The sequence below is a fragment of the Ursus maritimus genome, unplaced genomic scaffold, assembly GCF_017311325.1.
Source record: "Ursus maritimus isolate PB19 unplaced genomic scaffold, ASM1731132v1 scaffold_23, whole genome shotgun sequence".
Classification (NCBI taxonomy): Eukaryota; Metazoa; Chordata; class Mammalia; order Carnivora; family Ursidae; genus Ursus; species Ursus maritimus.
In genome coordinates this window covers 27958033-27974390 of record NW_024424786.1, presented here as the reverse complement: position 1 = coordinate 27974390, position 16358 = coordinate 27958033, and the positions used below count along the sequence as shown (strand labels likewise).

The 16358-nt window shown below is 44.3% G+C and overlaps 1 protein-coding gene across 1 annotated transcript in view; it reads right to left on the bottom strand.

Moving 5' to 3' along the window:
- EXT2 (exostosin glycosyltransferase 2) overlaps positions 1-16358 on the bottom strand; it is a 135125-nt gene that overhangs the window by 63796 nt on the left and 54971 nt on the right. The window contains exon 8 of the mRNA XM_040638981.1: positions 7065-7196. Within this exon, the coding sequence (XP_040494915.1) occupies positions 7065-7196 (132 nt within the window). The remainder of the gene's footprint in view (positions 1-7064; positions 7197-16358) is intronic.

Below are 16358 nucleotides of genomic sequence, written 5' to 3'. Positions count from 1 at the left end.
CTTTTTTTTATTTTATTTTATTTTATTTATTTATTTGACAGAGAGAGAGACAGCCAGAGAGAGGGGGAACACAAGCAGGGGGAGTGGGAGAAGAAGCAGCAGGCTCCCAGCGGAGGAGCCTGATGTGGGGCTCGATCCCAGAACACCAGGATCACGCCCTGAGCCAAAGGCAGACGCTTAACGACTGAGCCACCCAGGTGCCCCATGGATCTGGCCATTTTCTATCTGACCATCAGTCAGCCAAGTTCTTTGCTTGGGGTCCCAGATCAAGCTCTTTAGATCTTCCTGCATCTCCCCAGCCACAGACCTGACTCAGCTTTCTTTATTCCCTGACTACTGATGATCGGAGACTTTATAACTTGTTTCCACAGAACAGTTCAGTGGCAAAGTCTACACAAGGGAAGTTCTGGAATTCATGGTCGTGTACTGGAGCCCTTGTGTAACCATGATCCTACAAACGTGATACCTCTAAAAACAAGACTTCAAAGAGCTTACACGTGTGTACTTAAAATTCAAGCTTAAATTTCTAAATTCCATACATACTTCAGTCATATCTAGGCAGTGGGAGGAAGAAGGGGAGAATAAGCCAAGAAGGCCTCCTGGGGGCAGGGTAGGCTTTCAAATTCCAGAGAAACATTCCACAACCTGGAAGCTAAAGGGCACTGAGCTGAGTTCAACAGACTGTTAACAGGGTATCTCTTCAACTCAGAGCTCTCTGTCACGCGTGCGAGCTGGCGCTTCTTCAGCCTGCAGAGTGATTTATTGCTTGGTAGTGTTTACAGCTGAGTGATATTTTCAGCTGTTGTACAACCACAACATCGGTGAGTGGCGGCCGCCGTCTGGACATCTCGGTGCAGCCAGCCCTGAGTACTTCACGTGGCGGAGACTGATGCACTCTGAGTCGGCCCTGGATGCTTTGGACCCAGGCCCAATTCCAGAAGAGGAATTGGACAGGAGGAGCGGGAGAGCCTTCTCCGGTGGGTGAGTGAGGACACACACAGTGAATCAATCCCACATCAAAGTATGGTCCCTGGACCAGCAGCATTGACACCATCTGGAAACTTGCTAGAAATGCAAATTCCAGGACCCCACCCAGACCTACTCAATCTGTGACTTGGGGTGGAGTGGCAGCAATCTGTGTTTTAGCAAACTTTCCAGGAGATTCTGACGCGTACTAAGTCTGCACTCACCGCCCTCCGAACTTACGGGAGCTCACGGCAAGCTCTGCCACCTTTTACCCACGGCTCCAATTCCCGCTCCTCACGGGTGAAAAGTGCCCATCAAGGGCTCCACGCACACTCCCCCCTACCAATCCCTTGCTGAGGCTTGCGCGTGAGGCTCCTAGAAGTCCAGCTAAGTACACACTCCTCGTCGGAGGTCTTGCCCACAGCTAGGTCGCCCCTCTGGCGAGATTTCACAGGAATAAGCTCTTATTTTCAACCTCTTTCTTATGTGGGTACGATAATCCATTGTAAGTCACTTCTCCGTTTTCCTCATCAATTTTTGTCAAAGGCCATGGGACCCCCGCTATCTCTCCTTTCTGCTCTAGGTCTAGGATGGTCAATGCAGAAAAGGGAAAAATCTGAGGTCTCTTGATTAATGTTATCTAGGATAGCAAATTTGAAAAAATACTATGTAGTGTCCGTCAAAAGGCACTGGGTAAAGTTATGACATATTGATAAAGTGGGGTATAATCTTCCATATCACACTGTAGAAACATGACCTGGGAATATACTCTACTCTCCAACAAGATTTTAGGGCCATATTATATTGAATTTAAAAAAAAAAGAAAACTGTCTGTGAGAAGATATGGTTTTGGTGGCACATATCAGAAACCAAAAATTCACAGTTCTTGGCCTACTGCATCCCCGTATCACATTGAACGCTCGCTTGCCTCCATCTCTGTCCTCCAGATGTGCTCACATCCGGCAGAGAACCAGAGGTAAGGCAAGAGAGGGTGTCTGAGGAGCTCCCCCACTCCACAGGCGAGGCCCAGATGTAAGGATGAGCCTGCCACAGGCAAGACTAGAAAGGACACTAATGTTAGAAGTGATACAGGTGTGGACTATTTGGGGAGATGACAGTTTTGCTGACACCTGCAAAAAAGGGAAAAGAATGAAAGCATGGAGAGACCAAAAAGGCAGTGAAATACAGGCACCCTTGCCAAAAGGAACTAAGAAAATCAATCAGTAAAGGCAAACTCATTGTCCCTGCATAAGGAATCTTAACTTGCTGAGAAATTCCTTCCAAAGACAAGAATCAAAACAAAGGGCCAATCTCTCCAGACCAGACAGATCTGCTACTTTAAAGTTATGCTCAAGGATTATTTTGTCTAACTTTTTCAAGTTTTGAGAGTGTGGCACAATGTGGGTAATGTAACCTGCCTCCTACCTGGCTAGAGACAGAAATGGCAAATGTCACTGGTGACACGAACACTTGGTTTCTGCAAGGCCACCCCTTGCTATCTTCAGAATCCACACACACGCAGAGGTCCTTTTTTTTTTTTTTTTTACTTTAAACTTAAGCAGCAGCATCTGGCAAAATAGGACTCTCTGCTCTTACCCCTTCCTCTCTGCTCCAAGCAAGGGGGGTGCGTGGCTGGCTGGAGGCCTTAACAGCATATCTTTGCAAACACCATACCATCCCTTGATTTACTGACCAAGATCCACACCTCCTCCCACCTCGGGGTGTCTGATATTGTAAATTTGATGGAATCTAGAGGGGAGACTCCCCTGCAGGTTGGGCTCATAGTAATCACATCTAGAGTAGGTTAAATATTTCCAAAGGGGAGGGGAAAAGTTAACTATAAGTAAATCAGTGCTACTCAGACCTCCTGTCAGTTGCCTTCACTAAAGATGCAGAAATGTAAAACCCACTGCTTTAAATCAGGGCCCTTAGCACCTGAGCTCCTAGAAACGTGGTAAGCACTAAATTAGCCTGAAAAGAACAATTTAAGAAGTTAAAGAAAAAACATAGACTAAATTTTCCATTTGCATATCCAGATTTCAGCTTTTTATACTTACGTTCTTTCCCAAACTGACAGTCCAGCACTTTGACCATTTTGTCCACATTAAAACATGTCTATTTCAAAGCTACAAATTTTCATGTACTATTTTCTCCTGGCCCCCAGTCTTATGAAAGACAGAGAACCAAAATTCCAAACATTTATTCTTATTAGATTTTTCTTAGGACGTTGGATAAAAGTACAGAATAAAGTCCCACTCTTTCCACACCTTCTGGCTGGGTCATGGCCATCCCATCTGTAGGTATTCTCCTGCAGAGGAACGGGGTGGTATTCTTCGTCTCAAGCTTATGCCATATACTTGGAATAGTGGAAATGTTTCAGCCCTGAGGAGGAAGCTCAATGGCTCCTACAAAACTCCACAAGCAATGCAAGATAATTGGAAGACCCGGGTTCTCACTTGTTTATACAACTTGCCAACTATGTGACCGTAGACAAGTCCTTATGCACTGTGAGTCTCATCATGCTCACTTAACAGATGGGAAAGAATCTATCACTTTCCACACCTTCCCAACAGGGTTTATGTCGAAGAAAACAGTGGATGTCACATCAGCAGGTGGGTGAACCTGGATGTCACACGCCCTGGGATCCCAATGTTCCACCCTCCGTGTCCCCCTCCCTGTCTCCCACCTTCCGTCCTTTATACATCAAGGGCCTCCTATCTGAATTACATTGTCTTCGATATTACAAGAAATACCAAGATAACTCAGAAATTCCCTTAAGAAGTTTAAAACCCTACAGGAAACTGTGCTTCTATGCATGTTAAGTGGTAGGAAGGAAACACAGATAATGCGCTCTACGAGTTACAAAGAGGAAAGATTACTTCCTATTTAAGGGGTCCAGGAAAACCTCATGGAGGAAGGGGTATATGAGCAGGTCACTGAAATTTGGATAAAACGTGGACAACTGGAGGTGATGGTGGAGAAAAGCATCTTAGTGAAAGGACCAACAGTCACAAAGGCACAGAGAAGGAAAAGCACGGAGTATACACAGGAAGGACAAGGGTTCTGTGTTGCCAGAACCTCTGAAAGAGAAGAGAAGGGAATGAAACCAGAAAGGCAGGCTGGAGCAGACTGTTGAAGGCTCTGCAGTCAGACTGAGTTTGGACGCCAGTATCACCCTGGCCCGTGATCCCCATGTGCCCATACTCCCTATCTGGATAAAATGCCCTGTATGCCTCACTCCCCCTCACCGCTCTCATTCGCCAGTTAGCACAGTCACTTCTCCCTGCCAGCCCTCAAATCTGCCCCCTACTAATTCTCATCTGGACTCCTAAAATAGGCCCCTGCCCCTGCTCTTATCCTGCTGCAAGTGATCCATTCTCCACGCTGATGTCTGACTGACCCAAAATGCAAACTCACCACGTTACATCCGGGTTAAATTACCCACAGATAACACGCCAACGCCTTCCATGGCATATGAGGTGTTTTGTGATTGGGGCCCTCTCCAGGCTTTATCTTCTTCCTCTCCTTCATGAGCCTCCGTCAGTCCTACCACACTGACTCCGTGAAGTTCCTTAAACTTGCACGCTTTCCAGTCCCTCTGCACCTCTCAATTTGCTGTTCCTTCTGCATAGAACCAACATCCCCCCCTTCTCTGACTAGGTAACACTTCCTTCTCTTCTAACACTCAACCATCATTTAGCATTGTGCTGAAAGCACTAGCTAATGCATTTAGATAAAAGAAAATAAAAGGTTCAAGTACTGGAAAAAAGAGGGAAAATTAGCATTTGTACGTATGATTGGGTATCTAGAAAACACAAGAGAATCAACTTTTAAAAGAGTAAAACAATTGTAGAATTCAGTAAAAGAGCAGTTAATAAAATTTATATACAAAAGCCAATGTGTCTTTACACAATGGTAACTAGTTAGAAATTATAATATAAGAAAGCATTCCTTTGTAGAGCATATTTAAGAAAAAATTAATCAGGAATTGTGAAAGGCCGAGATAAAGAAAACTTTAAAATTCTACCAGAAAGACGAATCTTGCTTCCAGATAGCAAGACCCATTGCAATTTAAATTCCCCAAAGGCATGGCTCTTTGCTGCTTTGTTCACTGATACACTTCAAGTACCAAGAACACTGTTTACAAGATAGAACGTAGTGGGCACTCAATAAATACTACTGAATGAATAAATGCCTAGAACAAACAAAAATTCAATGTGACCCATGAAATACAAATAGGATTTATAATTGTACTCTGGGAGAAACTGACGGAGATATCAACCTTCCACCTGAAAAACACACACGTAAGTCCATTTTTTACCTAGCATATGAACACAAACGCAACTACTCTGTGTTACTGAAGGCATGGAGAGCCCAAATAACTAAAATGTTACTGGTAGAACTATAAACTGGTAGTCTTTTGAAAGGGCAATTTACTAATATCTATCAACATTCAAAATATGTATATTTCTCACCTGAAATTAGTAACATTCAAAATGTGTGTATTTTTCAGCAGGAATTATTTCTATAGATATAGTCCCATATTTATGTAAACATATATGAAAATACATCTTTTGTATTACTGTTTGAAAATAGGGGAAAAAAAGCAATCTAAATTTCTATCAATAATAGATCTGTTATGTAAGACAGACCTAAATAATGGAATACTTTATACCATCCTTAAAACTGAAGGACACTAACACAGAATGAAGTGGAAGTAAGTCTATGACCTATTTCTATTAACGTAAAAAAAGCAAGGTGCAGAATACTATGTGTAACATGATCTCATCTGTGTTCTAAAATTATATACTTATGCTTATATGTGAATAGAAACATTCTGGAAGGTTACCTCCAGTAATGGATTCAAGAGAGGAGATGGACAGAAGGAAACTTCTCCTCAAGCACAACAGAAAGGTGTTTGTTTTTGTTGTGTTGGATTTCACCACAAGCATATATTGACTTCCTCTCAGGACAACCCGTTTCAGGAAGCATCCTGGCCCCTCCCAGCGAGGGTGCCGCCTCCCTGCTGTGTCCCCTGGCACTCTGGACACCACTCTATTCCAGAACTTCGCATACCACGTGGCCCACGGGGTTCACTCACTGTGAACTTCCCAAGTTAGCGGAGAGCTCCTTTGAGGTGAGGGACTTGGCTGCTTTTTCTGCATGCCCAGCCCCTGCTGGGGTGCCTGACACATAGTTACCACTTAGTTACCCAGGAGGGAGGGAAGGAGGGTCCCATATGAAGATTAACTAGGTCGTGGAACACACACTACTAAGAGAAGGTGGAATGAGGAGACCAGGAGGGCTGGCCAGAAAGACAGCACTGATTAGAATGAAGAATGGATTCGAGTCTAGTTCTCTTAACGTGAAAGCCGTGAGGCGTGTGAACAAGGCAGGCAGGCGCGCTCCAGAGCAGCCAGGAAGCAGAGGGCCAGGCCCAGAGCTGCAGGCGCTTTCCGTGAGAAAGAAGGTGTGGCCACTGCCACAATCCCTACACAGCCACAAGTGCCTTATGACTGCTTCACGCAAGGAGGCAGTCCTGAGAGCAGCTTCCAACCATCCCAGCTCTCTGCTGGAAACACCCAGGGGCCTCAGCCGGTCTGGAGCAAGTCTGGACTGTGGCCACGCATAATGCCTCAAGATCACTTTCGCTAATTACCTTCCTCCCACGATGATGGCAGTGTTCATTGAAATCATCTATGTGAAACACTGAGCACAGTCCCTGGCAGGGAGTAAGCACTCCAAATATAAGGTATTATTTTTAAGCTGCTTATAGAATCTTTTCAAGAGTTCTAAGCATTACGACTGCAAAAGTCATCAGGACGTGTTTGATTTCCAACAAGAGCCAGGCCTCCCCATTTATCTCAGCAATAAATAAGCATACTGTCTTCCTCAGCACATTCAAAACAAACTGGAAGCCGTTGCTTCTGTATTTCTTTCTTTTGCTATCATTTCAAAATCGAGCTGACTTTGTCAGCTAGCACACTCTCATCTTAGAGAGCCGGTATTTAAATAAACTTTACACTCAGGACGTCTTTCTTTGTCCCATCTTGACATCTGGACCACGGCTGACGTGGTTAGCACCGGAATTCACTTACCACAGTGGGAGGGTCATTCCATTCTTCATAGGAGAGGGCAGCGTATGGATAGATGCGGTCACTGATAATCTGCAGAGTGGCCAGTGCGATGGCTTTAATGGACTGAAAGTACGCTTCCCAGAACCACCGTGCCTGCAAAGAAAACAACGCTCCGTTCAGTGAGCAAGCAAGCGAGCCACAGTGGAAGAACTAGATGATCTGTCACAGCCAACTCCGGGTCTGGGTAACTCCTTTATTCCCGCAGGGAGGGAGCCTACAGCGAATGCTCCCTGCTGTCTGAGCCGGCTACATCAGAAGTGTGCGTTTATCGAATGCAGCCAAAACGGAGTGTGAGCAAGGGAAATGCACACTGGATTCAATTTGGGCAGAAGAGAAACTATGTCTTGATGAAAATATCAATGTTACACCAGAGCAAGTTATAGTCCTTTTCCTTTTTTTTTTTTGCATATACATAAAGTGCACAAATCTTAAATGTACAACTCAACAAATGTTTAGGTATGTACATACTCTTATAACTACAACCAAAATAAAGATACCAAACATTCCAGCACCCCAGAAGATTCTCTTCTGCTTCCCAGGCACTTTCTCAATCATCCAAGAGTAATCATTATTCTGATTTCTATTGTGCCTGCTACTGACTTTCATACACGTGGAATCGAAACAGTATTTACTCTTGTGTCTGACTTCTTTTGCCAACACTTGGAACATTTAAGTCAGGTTTCGGTGTCAAGGTTATGCTGGCCTCTTAAATGAGCAGAAATGTGTTCCTTCTTTTTCTATGCCCTGAGAAATTTTATGCAAGATTGTCATTCTTTCTTTCTTGAAAGGTTTAGAAGAATTCACCTAAAAGCCATCTGGGTTAGGTGATTTTGGGTGTATGAAGATTTTAAATCATGGATTAATCTTCTTTCACAGACACAAGATTATACATATTTTAATGTCGGTTTCAAAAGTAGTATTTTTCAAGGAATGTGTTGATTTCATCTCAATTGTTAAATTTATTGGGCTAAATGTGTGCTGACATCTAGTCAATGCCTGTAGAATATGTAGCGATATTCCTCTCTTCGCTCCTGATATTGATCACCTGTATATTCTCTTCGTGTTTGCTGTCTTACCAGAGATTTATCAACCAACGTTAATAATCTCTTCCAAAAACTGATGTATGGTTTTGTTGATTTTCTTTATCATATCATACTTTTTTCCCCTACCTTGTTCCTCTCTATTCTTATTTTTATTTTCTTTCTTCTATTTTGGGGGGACTTTAATTCACCTTGCATTTGGTTTCTTGAGACTGAAATTTAGATTATTAATTTTAATCTTCCTTCATTTCTAATATATGTTTAAGCTACAAATTGACCTCTATGTACTATTTTAAATGCGTCCTACACAATTACGTATCATTTTTATTATAATTTAGGTAAAACAATTAATTTTCTAGAAGTATATCATTTAATTTCCAAACATTTGGGATTTTCTATTTATCTTTGTTACTGACTTCTACTTTGACTGCACTATACTCAGAGACCATGTGTTATTTCAAAACTTTGTCCTTATTCCTGACGACATGTCAGCTCTCCTCTGTCCTCGTCTTACAGCAGGTGCACTATCACGTACCTAGGTGTGACTCTTTGTATCTATCCCACTGAGGATTGTTGAGTTTCTTCACTCTGTGCCTTGATGTCTTTACTGTTTTTAGAAAACTCTCAGCCAATATTTCTTTAAATATTGGTTCTGTCACACTCTCTTCTCCTAGGACTCTAGATATACATACAGAAATGTTTTCGCCATACCCCATATGTCTCTTATTCTCTTTTCTGGGCTCCCATCTGGGTATTTTCTACTAATTTTTCTCCTGGCCCAATAATCTTCTATCATGCGCATGCGTGTGTGTCTAAACTGCTATTAAACCCACATATTGACTTCTCAACTTAGTTCATATATTTTTCAGTTACAAAATTTCTTTTTTTTTTTTTTTTAAAAAAGATTTCATTTATTTGTCAGAGAGATAGCATAAGCAGGGGGAGCGGCAGGCAGAGGGAGAGGGAGAAGCAGGCTCCCCGCTGAGCAGGGAGCCTGACTCGGGGCTCGATCCCAGCACCCTGGGATCATGACCTGAGCCAAAGGCAGACGCTTAACGGACTGAGCCACCCAGGCGCCTCACAAAATTTCTACTTGACTTTTTCAAAAGTAGGTTTCATATCTTTGTTGAAATTCTCTTATTTTACTAAGCATAGTTCCTGACTGATAACTCTAATATCTGAATCCCCTATGGGTCTCTTTCTACTATCTGTACTTACTCTTCATTTTGGTCATTTGGTTTCCATTTCTAGCATACCTCTTAATTTTTTATTGGACACCAGACATTCTATATTAAAAACTGCAGAGGTTCTGGATATACCAAATTATCTTCCTCCTAAGAGTGTAACATTCTTCTGGAAGACACACAGAATGTAGTCAGACCACTTTAATCCTGTCAGTGGTTGGGTTTAAGTTTTGCTAGGGCCAACTTCTTTCAGCTTTCCCTCACTCTTGCAGTGCCGCGCTTTGGGGCCTCCCGGCAAAGCCTGGGGTATTTACCAGGAGTCCTCCATCTTGGCAGGCCTTGAACACCAAACTCCACCTCGCCAGCACCATATGTGATTGCTAGAATGTTTGCACAGCTTGTTGGGCTCCCAGATGCTTCTTTCTGCAGGAAGCCTTGGACTCTTGTTCTGATCCCATGCACCTCAGGAGCTGGCAGACACTTCAAGGGAAGACTGCATGCCCAATTTTTGCTTACTTCCCTGTGGTTCCCATCTTCCTGGGATTTTGTCATTCAAATCCTGAATACTCTGGGGCAGCCCCTAATTCCCACCTCTCAGCCCTATGGGACTGCTGCTTTCCGCTAGGGCTCCAGATGCCCAGACTGTGAATTAAAAAGTGCCCTCAGGAAAAAAGCCAGAGGAAACATGCAGCTCAGTGTGCTTCCCTTCTCTCAGGAACCACAGTCCCTTAAGCACCGACTGCACGGATTGCTCTCGAATGCCTCTATTCTGCTGCTTTATCTATTTTAATAATCTTTAATGCTTCTCCCCCCCCCCCCCCCCCGCCGACTGGAGGGTTACTCTAATACCAGCAACTCTGTCATAGCCCAATAGAGTCTTTTGAAAGAAGACAGTTTCTTATCCAAGCAGAGATGGATTCAGTCCCCAAGAAAGCAAGACGCTGGTCTAGGTGACCTGTCTGTTCAGCTTCTTTCAGACCTGTGATTCCACTCGAAACCAGAGGCTATGAGGATTTCTGCAAGGGAGTGAACATGTGAAAATGTAACATGAGAAATCTGAAATATAACCAAAACAGGTGGAGGAAAAAGATACTTTTGAGTCTACACCTGCCAACTTTGGTTCTGTTTCCCAGGCAAGCTGTCCATTCATGAGGGATAGCGTGGGATGCCTGCAGAGGCATGTGATGAGCACACTGTCCGCGAAGTGTAAGAGAGAGGCAAAGCCTCACAATGAAGATTTCTCCTGCGCAAGAAAAGCTGACCCAGATTTAGCTACCAAGGGCGTCTGGATTATGCCGTCCTGTAGTGTGCCATCTGGGTACGGCCTGGTGGCTGGCTGCCTGCCACCGCTTCTCAGATACACCCTACTCACTCCAATCTCTTTCCTGCCTAGTCATGTTGCTGCTGTCCTGCCTGTCGTCCAGCCAAAATAGTGACATTTTATGAGACCTGAAAGAATCTATCTTCCCTGTGAAACCTTGCTGATCACCCCGAATCGCTCCTTACCAGGAAACCCCACAGCACTTATAGCCTTTACTTTATAGGTTGTTTCTGCTATATACTGTTCTAGAATGGTTTTCCTGTTATTTTAGACGACCATTTTCCTCTCTCCAGCTAGACTGTGAGTTTCATGGATGTGGAAACTGGCTTTCTTGATTATTAGCATCCTTGTAGGTGTTAGGATGACCTGCTGCAAATGTACTTTTGTATGCATGATCTCATTTGCTCTTAAAAATTTTATTTATTTATTTGACAGAGAGACAGCCGGCGAGAGAGGGAACACAAGCAGGGGGAGTGGGAGAGGAAGAAGCAGTCTCCCAGCGGAGCAGGAAGCCTGATGCAGGGCTCGATCCCAGGACCCTGGGATCACGCCCTGAGCCGAAGGCAGACACTTAACGACTGAGCCACCCAGGCGCCCCTCATTTGCTCTTTAAAACCAGCTTGTCACTTACCTGGGGCAGTTTCATTTTTCTATGCAAGAAAAACAAGATACAAAGATGTTAAGTGGCAGGGTCACAACTCAAACCCAGGATCAAGCCCACTAAAAAGGTGTGAAAATTCACTAAGAAGCATGAACCCACACATAAACACACACATTTTAAATATTTATCCCCTTTTCTACCCACAAGGGTCCATCATATGTTCTTTTATTTTAAATCATATTCAAATTAAGCCACATTCAAACTTAAGCATTCCAAAGCTTTATGTTCACATTCAATCCCAATGGAGACAGCAGCCTTTGGGATTTATAGGGATCAATGCTTGGTCACAAATCCACCTAGCACACCAGCCAAAGGCCCGACTGTAGGACAGCACTTCTAATTTAAGATGTCTCAAATCATCTCACCCTGTCCACCAAACTGCAATTCGCTCAGAAAGGAAGCAAGCTTTGCCAATAATCGTAGCTCAAGTATCTCCGCCTGAGGAGAAGTGAACTTCTCAGGCTTAATTATTTCTGCAGGACCTCGGTAACGCCTTGTAGTGTTTAGAAGGCACTGTAATTTATGGCCCCTCCAGGACTCGGTATCAGCCACTCGTTGGCAGAGAGGAAGGAGTTTTCAGCTATGTCGTCAATGCACGAAAGCACCGCTGTTTCCATCCAATAAGCAAATGCGTATTATGTTTTGATTTCCTTTTTCCCCCCTAAAACATGGGCCACATTTATCACTTCCTGAAAAGTTAAAAGAGGGTATCTTCAGCAGCTATGCAAATTCCTCGGTCACTCACTTTGTGGAAGCTGCACAGCTAAGAGTTAGGTCACAGATGCATTGGTCATACCAACATAACCTTGCACAAAGCATCTAGCCTTTCTTCATTGAACATATGCCACCATAATTTCATAAAACATGCAGATTTCAAAGCATAAGAACCACAAAGTTCCTAATGCTTTTGATCATGAGAATTACAAAGCTCCTAAAGATCAGGAATCGGGCCAACTTAAAGCTATCGTAAGCAAATAGGTATTTCAAATTAAAATTGCCACCTCAGTTTATACATCAGTTAAACGTGATTAATTTCTTTGGTTTTCAGTAACATAAAGCCAAACAGGATGAGCAAGCGTTTAAACAAGTGTTTAAAGAAAGCCAGGGCAGTACTGTAGAAAGGCTATGAGCGCTGCACATTTCAAATTATGTAACCTCTGTGTTTGGTCAATCTGCAAGCTGGGAAGCATATCATCTAACTCACGAGGCTGTAAAGATTCAATGAGGTTTACATAGCTCCCCAGTATAGAACAGACCATCTGAAAATGTTAGCTCTGTCCTCAATACTTACATCAAACCTGTCCCCTTAGGGTCTTTGTCACTTACATTAGAATATATTCAACACTGTTTTGGGGTAAGAATGGAGGGAGGGGAAGAGGAGAGACAGAACAGGACCCCAATGTTGCACCGCATTCATCTCAATTCTTGAGGACAGTAAAGAAATCCAACTGGTAAAAGAAGAGAGTTAGAAATAATAAAAGCACAACAAACGGGAGTGACAGAACTTCATACTGAAAAGTACAAGAACCAATAACACGTCCCTTCTAGCTTAATCTCCAAGCTTCCAAGGAAGAGGAAAGCACTTCTCCAGAAACCAGGAGAGGAGGAACACATCTGGTTTCGCTCACCACAATCTCCCAGCCTTTGGCACAGAGCCTGTCAGAGAGGAGGCAGTCAAAACACTTGCTGAAAGAGTGAATCCACCTAACACCACTCCCTCACCGGCACGAGGCAGCACAGACACCACAGGCATCTCATGGAAATTTACAAATCTCCTAAGTACCAACCCATCATTTAATAATAATGATCACTTCTTGTATACAGTTTTAAAAGGTGTGAGATGGGGGACATGGATTTGAGGGAAAAGAAGACAAATCTATTCCCAGGGGGAAGCGCAAGGCAGAACTAGGGCTAAGAATATCCCTCACATTATGTTTAGTATAGACTAGGTATAGACTACGAGGGAGATAAACAGTTTCTAAAACTGCGCTCGGGAAGTTTGCTGCCTGGGAGCGGTCAGGACATGTAACAGCGCAAAGTTCATAAGAACGCCAACTACCCCAGAGTCGTCCAACAGCATCTTCATCCCAAAAGGACACTGACGGCTCTCCAACGCCCTCACAGCAACCAGCCAACTTTGCCCTGCCCTTCTCATCAGAACCTCCTGAACGTGACCCGCATCAACGGCCTCGTTTTAGCCTATTAGAGGATCATATAATGAAAACCACACACACACACACACACACACACCCCAAACAATAAACCAGCCAGTTACGCTTTTGTCCCGAATTGTCCAAACACCCGACAATAACATGCACCTGTGCATCGGTACTTGCTCGAACAGTGCTCTATTTCCCTGCCCCCAACCCACCAGTGGTCACAACATAAAGCATCTACTTCTGCTCAGGAGGCAGAAAGCCACAAGAGAACATGGACCCCACCATAACAATGACGAAAAGCCACCAGATAACCCACCAACATCATAACTGTCTTAGGCCCATCAGAGAGCTGTGGTCCTGAGGCAATCAGGGGAGCCCGAACTTCAAAGGGTGACAAGCTCCTCTACGAGCAATGGGACAAACTATTCCAGCTTTGGAAGATCACAGAAGGTAGAGCTGCGGCAGTAAAAGCAGCCAAAGAGAACATTTTTAAGAATGAACGAATTCCTAAAACTCAGTGAGGGCTAGCAGGACCACTGGAAGCTCTAGACACAGGGAAGTCTGCAGGGAAGTCTGCATTCCCTTGCAAGCTCTTTTCTCCCAGATGTTGAGAAAGAACCGGGGCAGGGAAGGAAATCAAAGAGAGGCCCCCTCAGTGGCACTCAGGTACACTCTGCCCATTTCCTGGACATTCTTTCATCCAAAGCAAAGCCTTAAGCCACTGGGGGAGAAGCAGGAAACCTTCCCATCTTCCAGATGTAGACACAGAAGTACCGGCTGTGGGACAGGGGTGGGAAGGCAGCCTGCCCCTGGGGACGGGGAGGAACCCTTCCAGCTCTCCTCAGACCACCACTGAGGGAGCGGCAAAGCAAAAGCCTTTGCCCCTGCAAGAGGGGCAGGAAACTCTCTCCCACCCGAGACCCCTCGCAGTAAAGAAGAGAACAGAGCTGCCACAGGGAGAAGCCGAACCCGAGAGGCCCCACCTCCAACAGCCCAGTGAACAGGCCTGCCTGAGACGGACACTGGACCAGGGAAGGGAGAAGCCCACGGTCCTGACCGTGAACCCGGCTCCACATACAGCTGTGGTACTCCATCGCCGAGGGCAAAAGGCCTCCTGGGGGGCACAGGCCAGGCAGGGCCTGCTGGAAGCAGAGGGTGGGGCTGAACTCTGAGGAAAACCTTTGTACCCTGGCCCCCCACGGAGCACAAGGCAGTGGCTGATGTCTGAGGTGTGCTGAAGGTGAGCCAGGCAACAGAAAACCCAAATCCGGCCCTTTACACCTGAGGCCAGCCAGCCTCGTGCCCATCTCTGCACGTGACATTTACTTTGGGGTGGTCTTTCTATACAGAATGTCTATCATTCAATCAGGGTTTGCCAGAAACAAAAAAAAATAAGTGAAAACAATCCACTGTCATAATGTAAAGCTGTCAACAGAACCAGACCAAAGATGACCAAGCTGTTGGAATCACTAGGGACTTTCACTGTAATTAACGTGTGAAAGAATCCGGTGAAGAAGGTAGACAACTTGGATCAACAGATAGGAATATTCAATAGAGACATGGAAACGATAAGAAAATAACCAAATGATAGGCCAGAAATAAAAATGTAGTATCATAAATGAAAAATTCCTTCAACCGGCTTGTCACCACACCAGAAATAGCAGGGGAAAGAAATAGTGAACTTGAAATGAAAAATTATCCAAACTGAAATGCACAGAAGAAAAGGAGCGAAAGAAAACAGAGATCCAAGAATCGTGAGATGGCATCGAATGTTCTGACATGCCTGTAACTGCAGTTCCAGAAGATGGGGTGGAAAACAAGTCAACAGGTATATTTAAAGAAATAATGGCTAAGAACCTTCCAAAATTAATGAAAAACAACAAAACACCAAGTCAAGAAGCTCAGAGAAGCAAGACATGAAATAAAGCACGCACCTTCTCCCACAACAAGTTAAAGGAACGGCCTACCATTAAAGACACAGAAGCACTTCTGTGTCTGAGCACCAGGGAGATTCGGGAAATTTCCCCTTACCACACGAGCATGGATGGAACCATTTATTTCAGGTGCAGGGCTGGAAGATATTTCCACACCTCAGGGATTAACTCCTCAAAGCTGTGTCTGAAGATGAATCTGAAAACTTCCGAAGGGATTCCAAGTCTTTCCAAACACACGTACCAAGGCTCATTATGTCCTTGTCATCTGTTTGTTGTGACAAAATGCCTTCCCCAAACCTCTTGTGCAGCACGCTCAGGGTCATACCGGTTCTCTCCCTCACTGCCTTGCTGGAAAGGGGAGAGGCCAGAGCAGGGGGCCCGGCGCCCTTCCGGCACAACCCCATCACGTCCCGGAGGGAGGGAGACAGGCTCAGGTCATCTCTACCTGACAGGCATAAAAACTCAGCGGTGATACCAAATTATAATCCAAGCATCCTAATTTCTAGTTGAGAATTACTGTAAGCTTGTTGGGTTTGCTTTTTCTTTGGCTCACTCCATTTTTCTAAACGAAAGAGGTACATGAAAAAACAAAAATCAACCGAACCTCTCAGAGGCGCTTTTCATGGACTGAAGGCTTTTCTAGAGTAGAGGAAGGTCACAAACATGTGACACACCTTTATTCAACTATTCAACAATTCAACAAACGATAATAAATAGAATTTACTTTCTTTAAAATAAAAACGGATTTCTAAAGCAAAAAAAGGTTAATATACCCAGGATTTATCAGCATTCCATTTTTTCCTTTCCTTAAAACATTTATTTGTTAATTTCACTGCATTTAGAATACCTTACGACAGAAAACACGAGAGTGCTTTTCTTCACTCCCTCGTTCGTGAGCTACTTTATACGCCCTCTCCAGATGCACCCTCCACCTGAAAGTCCAATACCTCTGGGGC